This window comes from Malaya genurostris, chromosome 3, assembly GCF_030247185.1.
Source record: "Malaya genurostris strain Urasoe2022 chromosome 3, Malgen_1.1, whole genome shotgun sequence".
Classification (NCBI taxonomy): domain Eukaryota; kingdom Metazoa; phylum Arthropoda; class Insecta; order Diptera; family Culicidae; genus Malaya; species Malaya genurostris.
In genome coordinates this window covers 208856453-208880695 of record NC_080572.1, presented here as the reverse complement: position 1 = coordinate 208880695, position 24243 = coordinate 208856453, and the positions used below count along the sequence as shown (strand labels likewise).

The 24243-nt window shown below is 35.8% G+C and overlaps 2 protein-coding genes across 3 annotated transcripts in view; one reads left to right on the top strand and one right to left on the bottom strand.

Annotated features, from left to right (window-relative positions):
* Positions 1-24243, bottom strand: part of LOC131439135 (Krueppel-like factor luna) — a 140268-nt gene that overhangs the window by 76013 nt on the left and 40012 nt on the right. The window contains exon 3 of one of the 2 annotated variants that reach the window (XM_058609798.1): positions 18151-18680. The exons of the other annotated variant lie outside the window; for it this stretch is intronic. Coding sequence (XP_058465781.1) covers positions 18565-18680 — 116 coding nt within the window. The 3' untranslated portion in view covers positions 18151-18564. Of the gene's footprint in view, positions 1-18150; positions 18681-24243 lie in introns of those variants that run through there. 2 annotated transcript variants of the gene reach the window in all.
* LOC131439134 (protein flightless-1-like) lies at positions 4302-7978 on the top strand. The gene is made up of 2 exons (XM_058609796.1): positions 4302-4934; positions 5000-7978. The coding sequence occupies exons 1-2, from the start codon at positions 4900-4902 to the stop codon at positions 6486-6488; spliced, it is 1524 nt and encodes a 507-aa protein (XP_058465779.1). The 5' UTR covers positions 4302-4899; the 3' UTR covers positions 6489-7978.

Here is a 24243-nt window from a genome sequence, read left to right as displayed (position 1 = left end):
CTCAAGTCAGCACATGAGCTAGCACATGAGCCAGCTCACGAGCTAGCTCCCCATTCCAGCTCATGAGCCAGGAGATGAGCCAGCATCGCGAGCTGGTTCTTCGAAGCATACGACTCCCGATCTAGTAGCAACACAGCACACGAGCGTGTGCTTCAGACTTCGTATGCGTGTTTTTGAAAAGGTACAGCACACGGACTGTATGAGAGCTGGCTCGTGTGCTGGTCCATCACTGGTTTCAACGATAAGTTTCATTTATCAACCGTTCAACACTCAATCACGTTTTGAAATCTTCTATGTTTCAAACAGTATTGCATACTGAGATTTTTTGATAAAAATTGGCTTTGGAAATTGATATTTCATTCATGTCTATTTATGTTAACTTCAATATATGTATTACATTCCAAAATGGAACTGGTATCGATTGATGTTCACGAACTTAGATTCATTACAAAGTTATTATTAACTGAGATCCATTCAGACCCAACTTCCGAGCGTGCAATTCTATAACTATGAGGACTTTAACAATATGATTACTCACCTCTTCGGGTCAGAAAACCCCATAAAAAACCTGTTTTAATCCACCTAGTGGTGCAATGATGCCTTTCTCATATCAATCATACTATCATAAGTAATACAGTGGTATTCTTTAAAATAATTTTTTTCGATTCTTAAAATAATAATCGAAATCGGTTTGTTTGACCGTCTACTGATCAAAACCATCAATTGGAAAACAGTTGAGGTCAATTTAGAGAAATTTTTAAGGTTTTTCCCACTTTACCCTATATTTCCGGATCCGGAAGTCGGATCCGCATGAAATGCAGGAATTACGCATGGGACCACAGGACCTTTCATTTGAACCTAAATTTGTGAAAATCGGTCGCGCCATCTATGAGAAAATTTAGAACATATATTTTCTTTTTTTTTGCACATTTCACCCTATAACTCCCGAACCGGAAGTCGGATCCAAATAATGTTCAGGAATTTTTTATGGGACCTAAAGACCTTTCATTTGAATCTAAGTTTGTGAAAATCGGTTCAGCCATCTCCGAGAAAGTTAGTTCCAAAAAAACGTTACATACACACATACGCACATACACACACACACACACACACACATACACACACACACACACACACATATACACACACACAGACATTTTGTGTACTCGACGAACTGAGTCGAATGGTATATGACACTCGGCCCTCCGGGCCTCGGTTCAAAAGTCGTTTTTGACAGTGATTGCATAACCTTTCTATATGAGAAAGGCAAAAATCACAACTGGCATATAAATGAGCACAACAAGGTTATAAATCTTCACAACTGATCTCATACATTTAAAATTTAAACATTTAAAATTTAATTCGATTTTTATGCTCATTTAGTAGAACGTTTTGCTGAGAATCTACGAATAATTTAGAAATCATTTTTTCATATTGTTGCATCTAGTTAGAAAGTGGTACTCATATGTAAAAGATCCTTCAGTTGAATTCTTAAACTTTAGACATTTAAATTGCGCGTTTGAATTGCCGTACCGAAACCTGCACTCCTGTTACTTCTATGTATGATATTCAAGCTAAAAAGGGTAATATCAATCAGCTGCGTAGCACGTTTTGTGATTGGACATGTTTTTCTTATCATTATAATTATTATTCATCGCAGTACTTACCTAACGAGCCTAACGTGCTTAAAATTGTTGATTATTTTTATTTTTATTTACTGTGAATCAAAAAATGTGTTTATTTCCATCCAGAAATCCAAAAAATAAATTTATTTTTTTCCTGCACTGTATTATTTTTTTTTGAATTCTCAGATAAGTGAAGGATTACAGTTTAAAGTATAAAAAATTTTGAATAAGAATTCATCTCTCCATATCCTCTCAAAGATAGGGTATTGTAAACTTTCTTTTCATCCTTCCATACAAAATATTTGGCGCAATGACGATGTTTTGCGATTAGAGTTCTATATAGGTAGGAAAGGGCTGCCACTGTTCAATAGTATTTGATTTTATAGCATTTTTTCTACTTGTCAGAAACCACTATGCGATTTTGCACATTTCTGCACCTTAAAGGTTATTTTCGATAGTTTGCGGGGTCGACAATAAAAATCACAGATACCAGGGCCAGACTTTTGTAACTGAAGTCGGTGTCAGTAAAATTTAAATAAACGGCTTTATAATAAGTGAAATCAGAATATTTATAACATACTTATCATAAAACACATATATAAATGTCGTTATATGAATGCATTTATAATATATCAGGCGTTGGAATAAATTATTAAAGTTTCATGATTTTTAGTGAGAGTATCATTGCAGTACCGTTTTCCAAAGCATAGTCCATCGGTTTTCAAAGTATATTCCATCGTTATATACCACCACTAAGACTCGGATACCACGTTTGAAAAATTCCTTTTCCTCAGATTCGACAAACGAATCGATCCAATTTTTGGTGGTGTCGTTGTTTTTGAAACTGACCTGACAAGTTATGCGCCATGGATTGGAGCAAATGGCAACCGTATGGAACAATGTCTGATAAAAAATGGCGGCTGGGGCTGAACTTTTCATTGTAGCGATTATTAAAAAAAGGTTTTACAACTTTCGAAGCATGCAGTCTTGCATTGTCATGAAGAAAAAATACTATGCCATGAAGATCTTCATATTGCGTCCGCTTTTCATGCAATGCTCTGTCCAAACGCATTTGAGTAGCTCATAATAAATAGCACCCAGTTGATCCCACCACATGCACTTTTTCTGTTCTCTGGAACTTTCTTGTAGTCCATATAAAAATTCCCAAATTTAAACCACGAAAACCACTTTATGCACTTATTTTTTTAGTCATTTTTCATTCTACATAGTTTAATAAGGTCTATTAGTAAAGCGGTAGTATTCAACCAAATTTTATTTTGTACTTGTGTTTGTGTTCTTTCATAAAGTCGAAAAACTTAAAAAATGCAAAATGTGGAGCATTTTCCAAAGATTAGAATTTTTGTTAAAACATAAAAAAAACACTTTTTTGATTGTTACTCTTCCATCTTCAATCATAGTTCAATAAACTACATCAGTTGTATGTTACAGCATATCAGAAAATAAAAATATTAAGATAAGCCCTTCTGGAGAAAATTGATATTTTCAAGATATAAGGAAAGGTTTTTTTTTTCTCTGTGTATAAAGTGTAATCATTATTTGAAACATTAGTTAAAGCTCCTAATCAATCACGAAATAAATAAAAATGGACAAGTCATTTTATTAAAAAAAAGTCATCATTTTCCGGTCCATAGCAAACGGTGCATCCTGTCACTTTTAGGTGGATCGAATATTTTTTCATACGTTATCAAGATGAAAATATATTCAAAGACCTCATATTATTAATAAAAAATCATCCAGCTGACGTTTATCGACGTATTTATGGTTTTTGCCAACTTTTGTATGGAGAGGTGTCAGTGTGCCCTGGTTCAAATGAACGGTCTTCAGTGGTGTGCTCAGAAAAATTACCAACCTTGGCAAAATATAACATGTTGCCCCAAAACGAAGCTGTCATTGGATTAACAGTTTGTTATTTTAACACCGGACTGAAACATGTTCCAAAGGGGAAACTACCTTTTCTATTTACTACAAATGAATGGATCACCGGTGCGTCAATTCTGTACCATTCGTCCATTTTGAGCTGTTTTCTTTATGTCCCTTCCGGCTCGGGCGTTCCTTTCAGATTCGAGTTCACCTAATTGTATTGCCGATAAATCCCAGTTCCAACATAATGAAACGATGTCAAGTGTTTGGTAAATATTTCTCTCCTGCCGCACACCGTTTCCTCAACCGATAGTTCGACGCTCCTGGAATTAGATTAGAAGGCAAACTCTCTGACTGTGTATTCTTCTTGCATTGGTGCACGAACGCACACACATACACACGCACATCGGGCTGGAGTACGGCTAGAGAGTTCCTTTGGGACATCGGTAAACAACTCGGTCGGGCACGAACAACAAAGAAGCGACCCGGTGGCGCATGGCAAAAACTTCCGTGCTTCTTATTATGCTACCATTGACAGCGATTTTTCCGTTTTGACCGGAAAATGGAAGCCGGCAGAAGTTTTTCTCAGGAACGAGAAATAAACATATAATGTAATTACCGTACACTAGACTCTTCCATTAAACAAACATTCTACAAAATTAGTGCCATTTTATGTTGGCTGCTTTGATATTTTGAGCAAGTGTTGGTAACAACAATTCATGTCCTCTGATGGATAACGTCAGCAATTCTTGGAAATGTTTTTTTTTCTGGCTTGTACTTCAAGGAACTGGCAGTCATAATCACTGAAAAACACACATTCACACTCTTCCGTTTCGCGATCAAAAGCAAACATCTTACGGAAGAAAACCGTACATATTCGGTTGACACAGCTTTGACTTGTGCTGAAATAGAAAACGGACAAACATTCCACGAAGGATGTTTCGGCTCTCGGGTAAGTCGTTGGAAATGAAAGGACAGCTGAACCTACGTTCAACTCTTTTGCTTAATACTATTGATTGGGTTTGACTGATTTCGTTCCTGTGTAATTGAAATGCCAACGATAGGCAAATGTTACTTCAACTAAAAATTTAAACATAGTAAATAGTGGAGCTAATTTTAGTATGGAAACGGTGACCTAATTTATTAGGATATTTCTATGGTTGAATTAAGTCAAACGAGAATAAGGTAAAATATTTTCAAAGTTTACGAAAGCACAAATACATATATCAAGCTATTTCTTTAAATGTGTTTATTTAGGATCTTAGCAGCTCCGGAAGGCTATCAATTACCTCGTAGCGATTACGGGACTGTTTAATACATTTATGTATTTGTCCTTTATCAGTATTTCGGCAGCCTAGAAAACCACTGACTCGTGCTAATTAGTTCAGTTAACATGAAAATGTGGACGAAAGCTGTCCTAGTGTTTATGTAGGTTCAATTAATTGTCCCAGCCTTTTGAAATGTATGTCATGTTTTCTAATGATCACTTGCAGATTCTTCGGCGGAACAAATGCAGCCAAGACAACAGTCAACCTGAACTGTGAGCCGACCATTAAGCCAGGATTATGCATTTTGAAATCCATCAAAATACAGGCGAAGGACGTTATTGAATCTACTACCAGCTCATCATCGGAGAAAGTGATAAAGTTCGAAAGTTCCCAGCTTGAGTACCTGCCTGAGGTTTTGTTCAAACAGTTCCCACGGCTAGAATTCTTATCAGCAGATAATGTTGGATTAAAAAAACTAACAGCAAACATTTTCGCTAAGTCCACCAGCCTGATCCAGCTGGACATCTCGTCGAATTTCGTCGATGCGCTACCGGAAAATGCATTTGGAACATGTAACAACTTAGAGATTATAAATATGGCAGCAAATAGACTTCATATTTTCAACAGTATCGAAATAATCGGATGCAATCAACTACGTCACCTGAACGTGTCTTCCAATCAGCTTATCTACATGAACTGGGACCCCCTGAATGATCTACGCCATCTCGAGCAGATTGATTTGAACGACAATCTGCTAACTGAACTGATCATTCCGAAGTATTTGAGAAGAATCACGATCCGCCATAACCACATCCATCAGCTAGACACCAACCGGGATTCGTTCATATTCTTACTAGAACACTTGGATGCGTCGAAAAACCGGTTGAGTGACATATCTGCGCTTTCACGGCTCGCCAAGTTGACCTACATTGACCTTTCGTACAATCGGCTGGTGAGCGTGGATTTCGCTCTGTTCCGAAATATGCGCCAACTGCGCGATCTTCGTCTGGCTCATAACAACATTTTCGCGGTATCAACTTCTGACCTGAAGACGCTTTCGCTCGAATTGGTTGACTTATCGCACAACGAGCTAACGCATTTGACAGCCAACGATAGCGCAGGAATTGGGTCTGTCGTGAAGCTTCTTCTGAACAATAACTATTTGATGAGCTTTGAATTAACTGATGGTTCGAGGAACTTTCCGAATTTACGTGAAATCTCACTGAACGACAATGATTGGATCTGTGAGGATATTGAAAAGTTAGTGAAAGTGCTGAAAGCGAAAAAAATAACGATAAAGTCCGATAATCAGCGCTGTACTTCTTACCAAATTATAAAAGATCAGGTTTGCTGTCGTGATTTGGGTACAACATTCGATGAACTAGTTCTTTTGAAATCAGAGAAAATTGCAGAAATTCAGCGTAATTCAGCTCGTACAGGACAGCAATCTGAAACGGTCAAATCACTCGATGCAGAAGCTCCAAATGAAGTACAGAAAATAGCCTCCTCAGTACAAGTTTCAGCAACTGATAAAGATTTAAGATCTCGCTTGATGACTGCCGAGTCCCGACTCACCATCATGGAACAGGAAAGAAATACTTTGCAGTCGTTACTGACCAAGGCTCAGCAGGACATTAGTTTGACAAGTGAAAGACTAAGGCGCTGCCTATCGGCCTTCAATCAACGCACGGGACAGACCGTAATCGTTGACTAATGCAGAGGCACGTTCATTTTAATGATCGCCCCCACTCAATATCGATAGCTCTCGTAAAATATATTCTACCGGATCAACTTGATGATTATGTTTTTAAAATAGATGCACTAACATGAATCGAGACGAGACGAGTTATGTTTCCCGAGTACGGAGAGCTTGTGGCCTTTCACCGTGGCAACCGTGCCAGGATACACAACGATATCACCATTCTTCACCATTCACAGCAGCCGGTGGTGCCGGGTTTCGAACCGATATAAAATCACGCCAACAGGTGCAATGAAATAATCAAAATAGGATATAAAGTTTTATGCCAACATCAGCCTGTTTCTTGATTCTGATCCGACCGGATGCCCCGTAATAAACTGGCGTCAATTGCTTTGGGGCTTCTTTTCGCCAAGTAGATTGGATATCGAGTTCTTTTCGATTGATTGGATTCATGCTGGAAAATGGATTTTGTCAGTTGATTAGGATTTATTATTAAAAAAATTCATAAGCTTGATCACTGCGGTATTGCGACAAGTTTCGAAATAAATCAATGTATTTTACGTCGTAGCAAGCCGCAGTCTTCGAAGCACAGTTTGCATTTAGAGTATTTTCATGACATGAAGATACATTTCATTTGACAAGAGATCAAATAAATATACAGGAGTTCTGATTCCGTTTTCGATTGTTTATGTGTTTTCAGATACTAAGCGAAGATTGTGAAATTATGGGTAGTTGATGAAAATGATGGGACTGGATGAAGGGGAACAACGTGTTGAAGAGTTAGTCGAGTGTGTCCAGGCGGGGTAGTGCGACAGTAGGGTTATGTGGTCCGGGCTGGGTCAGGTCTCATTTTATCTTGAAAAGCATTTTCCCGGAGAACCACCATAGTTTGACGAGCTGTCAGTAAACGTCTGTCAGTATGTCCATAGATCCAGTATATTGTGACCTAAACAATAGAGGGTCAGGATTTTCCCCTTATTCAGGGAGAGCGATGAAACCAGAGGCCGGATCTCAAAAAATGACCTCGAAATATTCGAAAACGATTGCGTCTTCTGAGCAGAGAACTCCGAACAATTTTGAGCAATATTTTCGGGACTGTTACTAGAAGTCTGGCTCCTCGGGAGAGTGCTGGAAAATGTCCATTTCGGAAGATTGGGAATGATTTTTCAACCCTAAGTTACATAAAAAAATGCACTTCTATAATCTGGCCCGAGTACACACTAAACAACATTTAATTAATCCTATATATTAATATGCCTCTAAAAATTTTTGCAATTAAAAATTCGGATGGGAGTATGTGAAGTATTACGTTTTTAACGCCCTCATTTTCTACTGCAATAATGTAAACGGTACAAGGAGTATCAAGTATCTCTGGTGAAGTAGGTTGTAACGTTCCAAATGATTGGCACCGAATAATTGAAATTGATGGTTTCTGAATAGTGATGGGCAAAACCGTTGGGTTCAAAGAACTGCTCATAATTTGATAGTTCTGTTGAACCGTTTTGTTTTCGTTCTTCTGAAACTTGATATGTAAACAGATTCAATAATAGTGAGTATTCTTTGCTGTCTTTCTACCAAAAATAATTCTTTTTTTGCATATATTTTATAAAGTCGCGAATGTATGCAAGTGCTACCAGATTCTTCAAACTTGCAACCGTTTTGAAATGCGCAGTTTATTTGTATACATTCTCAATGAATTCGATAATTTCCATTTATATTGAAAAGAATAGAAAACTATCATTCTTTAAAAAAAAATTTCAGTTCACTCATTACATTTCTGACAGCACCTTATGTAGGAATAAAATTCATAGAATTTAAAGATTCATAGAATTTATAAAATAGAACTTGTGATTTTGTGCTGAATTTAGAAAAAAAACATGATTAATCCACCTAGCAGTGAGATGATACCTTTTTTTATCAATCCGCATGTGTTTTTTGCATGGATATTCTTCGGTGTTTCAGTTCTCATGACATTGGTCCTTATTACCGTTCTCACTTCCACTTTCACATTCACTTCACTTACTTTTGTCTCAGAAGCGACTTTCGTAATAAGGACCTACATTCACTTCACTTGATTTCCACCGTGAAGTGATACCCATAATAAGGGTCACAATCACTTCACTTGGTTTTCACCGTGTAGTGATATGGGTAATTTCAATCTTAACGTGTGACAATCGATTAAACATTCCATGAAATGTCGAAGTAAGTTCCACTTTAGAGTTTTTCGTTATTATTTATTTCTTCCAGAGCCGGTATTCAGGAACTAGCAAACCCGAAATGTTTCGTATGGCCATAAATTAATACGCCAAATAATTTACATCTTCTATATCGGTATTAATTTTAAAAACTCATCATCCTGTAATTAACAGATCGGCTGAAAAGTTCGTATCGTTTCTATGAGCGGGCGCCACTAGAATTAAATCCATACCATTTTCAGTTAGTACCTTCAAAAGATACGGGTATAAATTTGACAGCTGTCTGATTATTAGTTTGTGAGATATTGCATTTTGAGTGAAGCTACTTTTGTTATTGTGAAAGAAATGGAAAAAAAGGAATTTCGTGTGTTGATGAAACACTACTTTTTGATGAAAAAAAGTGCCGCCGATACCAAAAACTGGCTTGATGAGTGTTATCCAGACTCTGGACCGGGCGAAGCAACAATTCGTAAGTGGTTTGCAAAATTTCGTAGTGGTCATATGAGCACCGAAGACGATGAACGCAGTGGGCGTCCAAAAGAGGCTGTTACCGATGAAAACGTGAAAAACATCGTCGATATATAACAATGGACGAAACATGGCTCCATCACTTCACTCCGGAGTCCAATCGACAGTCAACTGAGTGGACTGCACGCGATGAACCGAACCCAAAGCGTGGAAAGACTCAACAATCGGCCGGTAAGGTTATGGCGTCTGTATTTTGGGATTCGCATGGTATAATTTTCTTCGACTACCTTGAAAAGGGAAAAACCATCAACAGTGACTATTATATAGCGTTATTAGAGCGTTTGAAGAACGAAATTTCAAAAAACGGCCTCATTTGAAGAAGAAAAAAGTTTTGTTTCATCAAGACAATGCACCGTGTCACAAGTCGATGAAAACCATGCTGAAAGTGAACGAATAGGGCTTCGAATTGCTCCCTCATCCACCGTATTCTCCAGATTCGGCCCCCAGTGACTTTTTCCTGTTCTCAGACCTCAAGAGAATGCTCGCTGGTAAAAAATTTAGAAGCAATGAAGAGGTAATCGCTGAAACTGAGGCCTATTTTGAGGCAAAGGACAAATCGTACTACAAAAATGGTATCGAAAAGTTGGAAGATCGCTATAATCGCTGTATCGCCTCTGATGGCAATTATGTTGAATAATAAAAACGAATTTTGCCAAAAAAATGTGTGTTTCTATTAAACGATACGAACTTTTCAGTCGAACTGTTAGATAATCGGATGAAATTCACCAATTTTGTATGTCCTTTATTTCGGAATTTTAAAATCGATGTAGCCGAAATCAGTTAAATTTACCTGAGGAGTTTGTAGACATCTTCGAGAAATTGTAGTGCGAATTAAATTTTTGGTTACCTTCCGAATCGAAAACTGAATACCGCTTAAACTGAAATAGATTTATTTGGTATTCGACTATCCAAATCTGCAAACCCGATAAACCCTGATTAATTTACATTTTTATACTAATCACCCTGGATCTCCTAATCCGAAAGTCGGATCTGACTAAAAAGTAAGAAATTTTATAGGATTTTAAGACCTCTCATTTGTCATTTACGAGAAAAATGAGTTGCATTATTTTAATTTCGTTTCACATATCATCCTGTAGTTCTGGAACCAGAAGTCGGATCCAAACGTAATTCAGGAACCTTGTTTGGGAGTATACTACTTTTTACATTAATCTGAGTTTGTAGAAAACGGTTGAGTCATCTCCGAAAAAAATTGAGTGGAATTATTTGTCACACACGCATTTGCTGGTTTCGACGAACTGAGTCGAATGGTATATGAGAGTAATGTTCTTCCAGCATTCATTACTGTAAATAGCTTAAATCAAAATAATTATGATATTACTTTCAACTTGAAAATGCTGCCATCATCTAGTTTACATGTCATACTCGAATGATTATGTTGCCAAAAACGAACCGTGCTAAAATCGGTCCGAGGCAAAGTGCCATGGACAAAGATGCTGTACACAGTCTTTTTGGTACATAGAAACAATTGTATGTAACAGTGTAACAAATCGTGTTTCATTTGGCTCCGAAACAGCGCTTTATCATCAGACGCGTAAAACTCCTAACACTGGAATAAGACGAAAAGTCGTTTACACAAAAATATCGATATCTCCGTTAAAAATGGACGGATTTTGACAATCTATGGCTTGTTGGATAGCTATTACCGTGCGAAATATAAGTCTAAAAACATATTCTGTTTTCAAAGTTAGTTCTGGCAGATATTGTCAAAAAACTGAAAATTTTGACATAAAACTTTGAATAACTCAAAAACTAAAAATCCGATCTCAAAACCATTCAAACACCCAGAACTCGGTGACGGGGAGACCTTTCATTTGCGACTAGTTTGATCAAAATTGGTCAAGCCATCTCTGAGTTCTCGACCTCTTTGTTGATAACACACACACACACACGGACATTTGCTCAGTTCGTCGAGCTGAATCGATTAGTATATGACATTCGGCTCTCCGGGCCTCGGAAAATTTTCCTAAAGTTCGAGCGAATTCTATACCTATTTTTTATATATATAAAAAAATGGAAAAATTGTAACATTTTTTTCATGTACCAAGAAATTAATTTTTTCTTTAGTTCATTTATATATGATAAATTGTAAATAAACATAAAATTTTTAAGTCCTCGCTTGAGTCTATGGTATTAAGGTCTAGTTTAGGAACACTATTTTTTCGAGAATCCTTAAGAAGTGTACAAATTTATTATTCTACAAGTTATTGTCAAAGCTTAGTGCAATGTTTGGTTTTAAAAATCTTGCTTTAATTTACCTAGTGGTGTCATGATGCCTTTCTAATATAACTCTTAATTTCATTAATATTACTAAGCATTTATTCAAAAAACTGTTCTTTGAATATTGAATAGGAACAAAAATGTTTGTTTGGGCATACATTAACATAACCTTTACAATCTTTAATAGTTTTTACCCAAACTAATAGGAATTTCTCGTTTTTTTGCATTTTCACTTCAAATTACGGTTTAAAATATTACACACATCTCACACATCGGAATCGGAAGTGAGATCCGAACAAAGGGCAAAGCTAGTCTATTTCTATCTGCGTAGACCCATTTATTTGAGTGAAAATGAGATTATTATACTTACTAGTCTGTAATTCCGACACCAGAAATTGTGTCCGGATGAAATTCGGTAATGTTATAAGAGAAAATCGAGTGCACTTTTTTAGTTCATTTTGTACATTTTACATCGTAACTCCGGAATCGGAAGTCGGAACCAGATAAAATTCAATAGCATAGCATAGAATTTGGACTATGAACCCTCCTTATTTGAATTTAATATGAAGAAAATCGGTTGAGTGGTTTTTGAGAAAATTTAGCGCTCTTTTTTTAACTTTTTTGTACATTTTACCCCGTTACTCCCGAACCGGAAGTTCCATCAGGGTTAAATTCAATAGAATCCTATGGCACCGAAAAACCTTCCATTTCAATCTAAGTTTGTGAAAGTAGGTCCAGATATTTCCGGGAAAAGACATTTTGCGTATTCGACAAACTGAGTTGCATGGTAAATGACACTCGGACCACCGGGTCTTGGTTCAAAGGTCGGTTTTCACAGCGATTGCATTGCCTTTTTATATGAGAAAGGCAAAAACAGAAATATGAAATTGGATGCATTTGAAATTTGATTCCATAGAAAACATAATTTTTTGTCGTGAATACGACTTTTTTTTTCGTTTAGGCGTCGTCAAGTTCGGACGTGTTTTTCATTCGCTCCCAGTGCCGCGCGCGAAATATTATTTATTGTTTATTTTAACTGTTTTTAGTTGTGTAATCAACATGAGTTGTGAAATTTGTGCACTGGATACCTCCGTCGACACAATCATGTGGACATGCGTTGGCTGCCCTCGAAAATTTCACGCGGCTTGCATCGGTGTTATCATTCAGCGCGGTTCTCTCAGGAAGAGAGACAAAAAAGCAGATATTAATTCTTATGTGCTGCCATGTTGCGAGGTATGTCAAGAATTACTACAAGTAAAGATGCATTATAGCAGCCTTGTTGAGCAACAAAAACTGCTGGAGAAGCAACTTCAGGCCAACACGGAAGTGCTGCATAAGTTTGCTTTTCAACAGGAGAAGCCAACTGTAATACATGAGGCGATTGACGGACTAGAAGTCTTACTCACTACCATAAAAAATGAGCTGATTGCACTAAATAAAAATAGCAGTTTGCCGGGAAGTGTGACAAGTATTAAAAATCACATGACTGCACTGCTAGATACAGCTTTAAAATCGACAAAGGAAAGTGTGTTCTCGACACTGCAAACCGTGACGTCAGAATTTTCTACAAATTTGCGAGACCTGAGTAACGAAATAAGTCAACTCAGCCAGCTATCACTTGACACAGCAACCTGTTTACCTAACAATCCAAATTCTATGGTCGAGTTGGACATTCTAGAGGAGTTGAAGTCTTTATCAACAAATATTGCTGGAATCCAAATTGCTGTATCATCATCATCGACACCTGACTCATGCCCCAGTTTGGATGACGAATTGAACTGTAAAAAACCCGACTATTCTGGATGGCGTTTATTAGGCACCAAAAAAGTATGGAAAGCTGTTTGGAGTGAGTACGACGCACGCAAATCTAGGTTCCGACGTCAGCAAAATGAGGCTGACAAGTCAAGAAGGCGCAAAAAGCGAAATTCAAGAGAAAATTACAATAACAGATCCAATATTCTTTCAACGCATCATTCATCTACAAAACGATATTGTAATAACATTATTAGTCACAACATGAATAATAATTGCAATAACTATAATAACAACAACTGCCGAAATAATCTTCCACCTGATAGAATACTTCTTGCTGCAGCTAAGGATCGATTTTCGGGACCACCAACAAATTACAGACCTACAATTAATTTTCAGAGGACCGACGATTAATCCTTATCGAGAGCACAACCTGCAACTAACGATGCCGAATCAAATGTCTGCTGAATGTTCGTCAACTGATACCTGCGTGGCGTGTCGTGCTCAACATTCGTGTTTTCGGCAATTTTGACGCATTACCCAGAAGAAGAGAATAATGACAATATTATCATAAGTCAACAATCATGTTCAATAAGATCTCCTCATCTAGCGTCGTCAACAGAAATCGTAGCATATTGTCAAAATTTTAACCGTATGAAGAGCGCACTTAAGATTAATGAAATCCATAAAAATATTTTAGGGTGTTCGTATGGAATTATTCTAGCAACCGAAACTAGTTGGGATGATAGCGTTAACAGCACGGAAGTCTTCGGAGACATTTACAACGTTTTTAGAAACGATCGTGAGCTCCATACATCTGATAAAAAATCGGGGGGAGGTGTTCTTATTGCTGTTTTAGCAGAATTTGACGCCGAAATGATAACCACTACGAAATTTAAAGAATTTGAACATTTAGCAGGTGAAATACATATTTTTCTTTCAGTATATTTTCCTCCTAACAATGCCCAAAAAGCCACATATGAAAAGTTTCTGCATGTTGCTGATGAAATAATTACTAAGCTTCCATCGGAAGTTAAAGTTCATATATATGGAGACTTTAATCAGCGCAATTTCGACTTTATTCAAGACGCTGAAAATGATAGCATTTTACTACCTCTCGTTGGGGAGAATGAAACACTTCATTACTTATTCGACAAAATATCCGGTTTAGGTCTTAATCAAATTAATCATGTAAAAAATCAGCAAAACTGTTATTTAGATTTTTTATTTACTAATATTCACGATGATTTTTGTGTAATAGAATCACCAACTCCATTGTGGAAAAATGTAGCTTTTCATACAGCAATCGAATTCTCAATATTCATACATCAGATTAATAGACCCGACGACTACGAGTATGAGGAGATTTTCGATTACCACTCAGCAAATTATGATAGTATTAGTCGTAAGCTACGAGAAATAGATTGGCAAGAACTCCTTAGAAACGAAGGAAATGTCGAAATTTCTGTCGATATTTTCTACGCACTGCTTTACGACATAATAAATGAAAATGTCCCATTGAAGAAAATTAGGCGACAAAATAATTCAAAGTATCCTGATTGCTATAACGAGCATATTAGAAACCAAAGAAATCGAAAACAAAAAGCTCATAAAAAGTACAAAAGAGAAAATAATAGTGACAATTTATCGAATTACATACACATCTGTGACCAACTAAGTTTAGCAAATGATACTGCATTCAAAGAGTATAACTCAAGAACTGAACAGGAAATAAAGTCTTGCCCAAAAAAATTCTTTAGTTATGTTAGAAACAAATTGAAATCAGAAAACTTTCAGTCAAAAATGTATCTACAGGAAAACATTGGTAATAACTCACAAGAAATTTGTAATCTTTTCGCAAAATTTTTTCAACAAATCTACACGAAGTTTTCTGAAGATGACCGCGATCGTGAATATTTTAATTTCTTTCCAGAGTTTACTGAAGATATTAATGTAAATCAACTCGAAGTGCTAGACATAATAGATGCCCTAAACAAATTGGATATCTCTAAAAGTGCCGGACCTGATGGGATTCCACCCATATTTATGAAAAAATTAGCATTAGATCTTGCGACCCCTTTGTGCTGGCTTTTTAATAATTCGCTTCAGTCTGGAGTTACGTGGAAAAACTCTTTCCTTATACCAATTTTCAAAAATGGGAAAAAAGCAGACATATGCAACTATCGCGGGATTGCTATTCTTTCTTGCATTCCGAAGCTCTTTGAAGCGATCGTTAATGACAAACTGTTTAGTCAAATAAAAAATAGAATTACTCACATGCAACATGGATTTTTCAAAGGACGTTCCACTACTACTAATTTGCTTGAATTCGTCCACTATACCCTGACCGCTATGGACAAGGGAAATTACATTGAAGCTCTTTATACAGATTTCAGCAAAGCATTCGATCGTGTTGACATACCCATGCTTATGTTCAAATTACAGAAATTGGGAATCTTACCAGGTGTTCTTAAATGGTTGGAATCTTATCTAACAAATCGTCAACAAATTGTAAAATTTAAGGGTAAAAAGTCGAGCCTCATTCACGTCAGTTCCGGGGTCCCCCAGGGATCTCATTTAGGTCCTCTCTTATTTATCTTGTTTGTTAACGACATTTCCTTTCTTTTAAAAAAATAAAAATTCTATTATACGCAGACGATATAAAACTATTTTTAGAAATAGAGAAAAGTGAGGATGCCAAGGTTTATCAAGAAGAAATTCTTTATTTTTATACATGGTGTAACAAAAGTCTTCTTCAACTAAATGTGAAAAAATGCAGTAGAATAACATTCAGTAAAAAACGAAATACACCTGACTTGATACTTACTCTTGGAATTCAAACAGTTCAAAAATGCGAAAGAATTAGGGACTTAGGAATAATACTAGATTCTAAAATGACTTTTGTTGACCATTATAATACAATCATAAACAGAGCCAATAACATGCTAGGATTCATAAAACGATTTTGTTACTGTTTTCACGATCCGTATACAATTAAAACATTATACATTGCCTATGTTCGGTCAGTACTAGAATACTGTAGCTTAGTTTGGTCACCTTACTTAATCACATGGGAAGATCGAATTGAATCAGTTCAAAAACAATTTTTGTTATTTGCACTTCGTAAATTAGGTTGGACAAGACTTCCTCTTCCGTCCTATAAAGCCCGCTGTATGCTAATCAGTATTCAAACATTAAAAGAACGCAGAGAATTTTCAATGGTCTCATTTGTAAATGACATTGTCTCGAATCGCGTAGATTCCAGTCAACTCCTGTCCAAACTAAATTTTTACATACCATCTCGGCCTTTAAGAAATCGAAATATTTTTATTATACATACCACCAGCGAACAAACTATGCAAAAAATGGGCCAATAAATCAATTGATGGCTGTATACAACAAGCATTCAGAAGCAGTCGATTTCACTATGTCAAAAAACAAACTAAAGCAATATTTCAGTTCTATTCGATAAGCCAATTATAATTATTTAACTCATAATAAATTATACATTATTTAGTGATCTATTTAGAATAGTTTACTAATTTAAGACGATTATTGTAATTATCTTTATGGTCTACTTTTGATTGACGACAAATAAATAAATAAATAAATAAATATTTTACTATGAGGCGTCTTTTCAAAATTTACCCTGTTAAATAATGGGCAGAACTTTATCGCGAATATCTCTTGTTGTACTTAACCCAACAACATAATTTTTTCTACAAGCTATCAGAAATATGATCAGGAATTTGTGATTAAATTTTCAACAGTGTGAGAAAACCATAAATAATTGTAAAACGAAGTTTTCTAAAACTAAATAATGAGGAAAATTCATTACGCTTACTTACCTTTTTCGCACCCGGACGACGGTTTTGAGGTATGCAAGCACATATCTGTTCCGATTATCTACTGGACGAGTATAAAAGATAATCTTTGATACAAAATCGTTCATTTCTTGTAGTGCTTCAGACGGAACTGTATGTCGAGATGAGGTGCTCCCACCAACATAAGTAAGAACAAACCAAGTATGAGGCATGAAACGATCAGGTCGTGCTCTCATTTGAGCCTTTATTTTTAGAACCCTTAACATATTTTCGAAGAACCATGCGAAATTTTACTTTTCAACCAGGTGGAGTTCGTAGTTGTTGTAGGAACTTTATATTAATTTGCTATATAAAATGCATAGCACCAACTCAGTTTAGATGCATCGTTTCAAATTCTAGTTGTAAAACAGGGGAAAGCTGGCATAATTAACACAAGTGATCAACTAATTGATATTCGAAAGTAAGAGGTTATATTCGTATTCACGACATCCAGTTATGTCTGTGACATTACACACCCGTACTTTTTTTCGAGTTTTAGAAAATTTTATTATATCGGAAGTTGACTACAAAATTCTTCTAAACTCAAATAATTAAAAAAAAATCTTTTGTGATGTTATACACTGATTTAAGGAATTCAATGTTTTAGCTGGACAAATTTATTCCTTTGCATAAAAAAATCTTACATATATATTTTTTAGGTTTAGCTAAAAAAGCTAGAAAGCTATAAAATAAAATGCCAAATATATGGAATGTTACACCGTACTAGACAAGAGATATTTGTAGTCGTTAAATCCTGAAGATGAATGATACTTTATATGAATAAAAATGGCGTCATTGTACACCGGGATGCTTCAACCGGTCTATTGGATTCGCTTACCATTTTTTTTGACAATTAAAATAAAGAATCTACGTACATATCACGACATGTTCGACAACTCCCAATTGATGACTTAAAATTCAAGTGTAAAAACTCAACAAAAAAAATGCAGCAGCTTCTATCAAAGCCATTTAAATTAACACTTAAGTCGCACTGATTCAGAACATTAATGCGAAACTACGTTAGAAAAAAATTACTGAAAGTTCGTGTTGCAAAAAGAGGATTATCACAGAAACAAGACCGTTCAGTGAAGCTTTAAATCAGCATGTAACGGAAGTTATCCCCGCTCGTAACAGTATCAATTTTCCCTTCGTTTTTTTTTAATAAAATGTGCAATGAATTATGATTATCCATTAAAAGCGCTATAAATATTATAGACCTCGTTGCACTGACTTTGTCAGAAAGTAAGAGAAAAGTAGGTTTATTCGCTTCTGCTAGAAGCAGACTTGGAATCAGATCTCTGGTCCAGCGTTCGTCCTGATCTGGGCTAGTGCCATCATTACTCTCAAAGTGCAGTACAGAGGATAGGATAGCGAAAACGAATGCTTTAATAGGTGGATGCTAGCAGAAAAGTTTCATTAGACGGTAGTGGGTAGAATTTTAGTCTATTAATCTTTGGCACGGATCTAATGTTTCCAGTATCGAGTCTTGTCATCCTTCACTGTTGCGAGCGGTAGTTATTTATGCATTACTGTTCTTCTACTGTAAACAGACTTGCAGGATTTTTTTTCGCGGAAAGTTTTTAATCGTTTACATACCTGCATGTATCCGAAATTCAATGTTTTATGTTTACCTGTAAAGAAACGTAATTAGAATCATAAGTTTTTTTTATAGCGATGAAGTGAAAATCGAATTTAAAAGTATTTGAATACTTAAATTTTTTATCAAATAATCTACTGCTGATATGTATATATGTTTAAACAGCTAGCATAAAAAATAACAATATTGCGTTTTGAAGAATTTCATTACAAGTTTATAGTTTGATATAGAACCAATCGCGACAATTCAATTAATTTCGCTTTGCAGCTTGTAATGGCTTCGCAATCTTCATCACCCAAAGCAATTAGGTTCAATTCGGTTAGCTAAAGTATGCAAAAACGAACAACTGTAATTAAAACCTTTTCCTGTACCTAGTACAATTCAAATGTTTCACGACGAATTTGTTTCGTTGGTTGATAAAGACTGCTTTCCTTCCGCGGGGAGTGGTTCCTTTCGGTGCTGTTTGTGAAGGGCGAATCGCAAGGTGGGAAACGGAACGATCTCTCAATTTTGCGCAAATTCGCAAACAAAAACAATTTTCGAAAATGAAAATTTAAATTATCAAGTCTATTTGCTATTCGCTGAATCGGTTGATGGAATAGTGTTGGGGGAAAAACAATAATCGTAAGTAACTGTACGAAATCGTAGCTCTCAGAGGCGTGCCATGAATTTGCGCAACCGGAAACTACGCCGGAGAGTGAAAAACGGTAACCAAAACATTGCATCTAACGTCGCAGGGATAGAATGGTATAAAAGCATTCTTGAGTTTTGCTTTCGGGCGAAATTTTTCTCTAATGAAAAATCTAAAATATTCAGTCTCGCTTTTGTTATGAATTCATTTCATTTTCTTCGCCCGCGCAGGAGTACTGGAGAGGCTGCTATCGCAAGCTTGTCGGTGCGGATATTCCGACAGCCTCCCCCAACCCAATCGGCGTATTTTCACTCTCCTGAGTAACGTGAATCACCACCGGCTGACTAACTACCTTTTAGCGACCTTTGAACATCGTCCAACACCGGTTTCCACCCCCGCAAATGTTTTTCCTTGTACGCGTTTAAGGGAATTTGGCATTTTGACGTCAACGCTGGTGAGCATGTTTGACGACATATCTAATGTTACGAAATTTCCTGTTTGTTTTAAACTATATAGTAAAAATATCTGTAAATTAAATGTAACGGAATTTCAATGCTAACTTAAACAGTGAAGACGGAAATCTGCGTTAGAAATATTTTTCCGTTAAATGTAACAAAAATTTCCGATATTTTTTCGATCGTGAATATCTATTGTTGTATCTAACGAATCAACATAATTTTTGCTACATGCCATCGGAAATATGATCACAATTTTATGATAAAATTTTCAGTTTTGTGACATTATTTCACATAATTCAAAATTAAACTTTTCTGAAATGTTTGATATAAACGAGGATCAAAGAGGATAATTCATAAGGCGCGTTTGCCTTTCTCGTATTTTGAAAGCTCATAGCTCAGTGATCTGTGAAAGGATTTATATAATCTAACTACCAATAGAATCGAAATTTTTCAACTTAAACGTATATAGCAAAAGCATTGAAGTATTTCGATAGTACACTATTGAAAAACCTGTCTCATTTGACCCATGTCAACACCAGCCAATCAGAACGCGTTCTGAGGAAGAGAACAAAATATCTGCTGCTGTACAAACAAATCGTTCGAGGAAAATGTTCCGAACAGTGTTTAATATCATAGTGAGTTCCACAATCCTTCTGAAAGGCAGGAATGAATCCCGTACAGAACCCTGATAGTTTCTTTCAATGAAATGCAAATCCGAAATGAAATAATCGACATTAAAATTCATTACACAAAATCAGCTGTTCTAATGACTCAAAAGTTTTCTAAAAAACTATTAGGATATGTTGTTCGCAAATCGAAGGTAAATATCCTCAGTTTAGTGCAAATCTAGAACAGTTCGGTTAGATTTGTGCACTTTTTGCTGTGTGAAATTCACAGTAATCGAGATCAAGTGAAGCCTTCTTTGTTTTTGCGAAAAATGTGAAAAAGAGGAATGCTTGCATAATTCATAGAATTGCTCAACTAATTGATATTCGGAAGTGTTAAGGAACATATCAGTTGTTTTCGTATTCACGACATCCAGTTATGTCTCTGACATTACCCACCCGCCTTTTTTACATAATAATAATAACTTTATTGCAATCAATTTTCTATGCAGCGATAAAACTCATTTTTCTGCCTATCAACTGTATTTTACGTCATGCCAGATTGAGATTTACATATTTTAAACGCAATTATCACTTGTCGTTTTCATACGGCTAACTAGAAAGACTGTAAAAAGTTTATGTGTACCATTTATCCGACCGGCAAACATGTGCTTCTGTGGCCCAATGGATACACGGACGCTCTTTGTGAGCTGATGACTCTTGATTCAAATCGCAGTCGTTACCAATCATTTTTGTGCTTTTTTCATTGATTTTCTAGTCATGTAATTTTCAAATTGCACGTAAAATTATCTGTTATTAATAATGGATGCATTTTCTTGCAGCTGATTGAATAGAATTTTAAAGTTTTCTTTCTGTGTTGTTTCCGCATACACACCACCGCATGTTCTGTACCACCGAAAAAAAACCTATCTCTACACTTTTAACCGGTATGAGGTAAATAGGTAAATAGGAAAGAAAGTAATTACGTTCAACAACATTCAGCAGCAGAAGTTGTGCATTTGAGGAACATGCCTTCGAAATTTATTAACACGGGAGAAATTCAATAATTTGGTTCTATCAGGAATCCAACATCCATCCTAAAGAACAATTTCTAATATTTTGACGTAAATACGTTTTACGTAACTTTTCTAAAATTCGCCCTTTGGAAGAATGGGTACACAAAAAAAAAAAAGAATTTTACAGATGACATAATTTTACAAACGATACTATTCTTATGAACTTAACTCTTAAAATGACGCAATATTCCATTCGAGCAGGATTTACTGGCTAGTGTAATATGCACTTGTCTAACAAGTGACGCTGTATGGGTTTATATGTATCAATTATTCTTTTAGCAGATATGTGCTTCTGTGGCTCAGTCAATCAACTAGGGTGTTTTGAGATCTGATAGTTCTTGGATCTCGCGCTGTTGTTATCGATCTTTTGTATTTTTTTTATTTCATTCGATTTCAAATCATGTAATTCTCAAATTGCACAATTTTACATCTTCCTGCATATAAATTTGTGTGAAATATGATGCTCCATTTATGTACATCTTATAAGATGTAAAATCACAAGATTATTTCGATCTGTGTAAAACTTAATCGTGAATATCTTGAGTTGTATTAAACCCAACATCATAATTCTTTCTCCATGTCATCAGAAATATGTTCAGTAATTTATAATTAAATTTTCAACAGTATGAGACAACTATAAATAACTCAAAAACTAGGTTTTCTCAACGTTTTGAGTAAAGCTCATCACGCTTGTTTGTCGTTTTCGTACCTTTCAATTCAATTCAATCAGAATTTAGTTCCAGATTACAGGTTCAGAAATTTAAAATATGAACTGAAAACTAATTCTTGTTTTTGGAACTGGTTTCATAGCTTTTTTTCTAACTTACTTTATATTGTAATTTCTAAATCCAGTTTCGAGATCCATTTTCAGAATTCAGAATGTGCATGCTGGAACTAAATTCGGAGCCTGGATTCTGGAACTAAATTTTGGAACTGAATTTAGTCCGTTTTATTCAGGTTCGGAATTCAATCTCCAGAACACAAAACGATGAATTCAGAAGCAAATTTAATGTACTTTCTGCATGAACTGAATTCTCGATCTGGATTCTAAACCTGACTGCTGAATTCTGAACCTGTTCCTTATTTGGAATTTAGTTCTCGAATTCAGTTTCAGTTCCTGAATCCTTGTGCAGAATTTTGGTTCTGCTTTAGATAATAATTTCGCAAATCGGTTCATTTTGGAACCATAAAAATTCTGCAAATGCAAAATTCACATAACCAACTAATACGAACGAATATCAATATTCGGAAGTGTGAAAAAAGCAAGTCATTTATATTCATATTGGAGTCCTCCAGTTATGTCTGTGACATTACCAACTCGCCTTTTCTTCCATGGAAATGCTAGTGCCATTAGCAAAAAAAAAACACACACACCGTACATTGCTTCGCTTTGGTCACGTTTCCGTTTGCCCCGCCATATTTTATTGTATGTAGTAAAACTCGATTTTGAACATTGGATGCAATGTAATTGTTTCGAAGCAACCTTTTTCATGACGTTTTGATTTTAGCACGGTTCGTTTTTGGCAACATATTTGTTCGAATATGACATCTGTATCAGAGAGATGGTAGTATTTCCGAATTCAAAACACTTAAACTGCTTACAGCAATAATTGCTGAAGAAACATATTTTCTTACACCCTTATACCATTCGAATCAGTTCGATGAGATCAGCCAATTTGTTCCTGTTTTTAATCAGATTCGACTTCCGGTTCAGGAGATACAGTGTGATTAGTTTGAAACAATTTAATGTTACTGAAAGATGATTAGTACTACGTTAGGTAGTGCATAGTGGTAAAACAGGCTAATGTTCAAAACAAACGTTATTAGTGCAACGTAAGAAATCAGTTTAATTAAAATATTTTAATGATTGTAAATGATCATGTTTTTGTGACCGCACATATGTTCTTTGTATTTTTTTAGAAAAGTGACGAAAGAAGCTTTGTTATTATGTAAACAACCGTTCGTGGGCATACGATTTTTAGACGAGGAACGATAAGATAGTGAGTTTTTTAATATTTTTGTAATAACTTTTATAACCAATAAACTTACAGTTTCCCTTGAAAAAGACCATAACCAGTGGTCGAAACGTCGGGCAGTATATAACAGCCGTTCTTATTTAACAGACCGCTAATGCCGAAACCATAATTAATGTTACTTTTTTTCTCGTAGATGGCTAAACCGATTTCCTCCACCTATGATTCAAATGATAGGTCTTAAGATCCCATAAAAACTTTCCTTTTTTAATCGGATTCGACTTCCGATTCAGGAGGTACAGGATGGTTAATTATAAAATGTCAATTTCACATAAATTGATCGGGTTTTTTTGGGTTTGCATATTTTGATAATCGATAACCAAATGAACTTATTTCAGTTTCACCGGTATTCGGTTTACGACCAGGGAAGGTACCTGAACATTTTATTTGGAAAACACTACGATTCCTCAAAGATGGCTACACTGATTTTCAAAGTTTTAAAATCAAATGAAATGGTTTACAATCTCCTTGATTAATTTATCTGACTTCGGCTCCATCGGTTTCCGAATTCCGGTTCCGGAAGTTTCGAGAATAGAGGAGTTCAATCGTTTCCCCAAAAAAACCAAAACTAATTTTATAAACAAAAATGTAAACTGGTCTAATACAACATTGGCAAATTTTATTCAATTCCGACTTCCGAGTCTGGAATTACTGGGAGATGAGTTTTTAGAATTCAAACCGTTATAGAAGATGGCGATACCAAAAAATCTTCAGAGTTGGACTCAAAGCTATTCCAATTTATTCGTCATGTTAGTTCATGGCCATACAACTCTTTTGGGTTATGCTGGCTCCTG

Excerpts from the sequence above, each read along its gene's own strand:
- LOC131439134 (XM_058609796.1), top strand. The coding sequence starts at position 4,900 with ATGAAAATGTGGACGAAAGCTGTCCTAGTGTTTAT. Across the intron at positions 4,935-4,999 it reads AAAGCTGTCCTAGTGTTTAT|ATTCTTCGGCGGAACAAATG; the intron begins GTAGGTTCAATT and ends GATCACTTGCAG.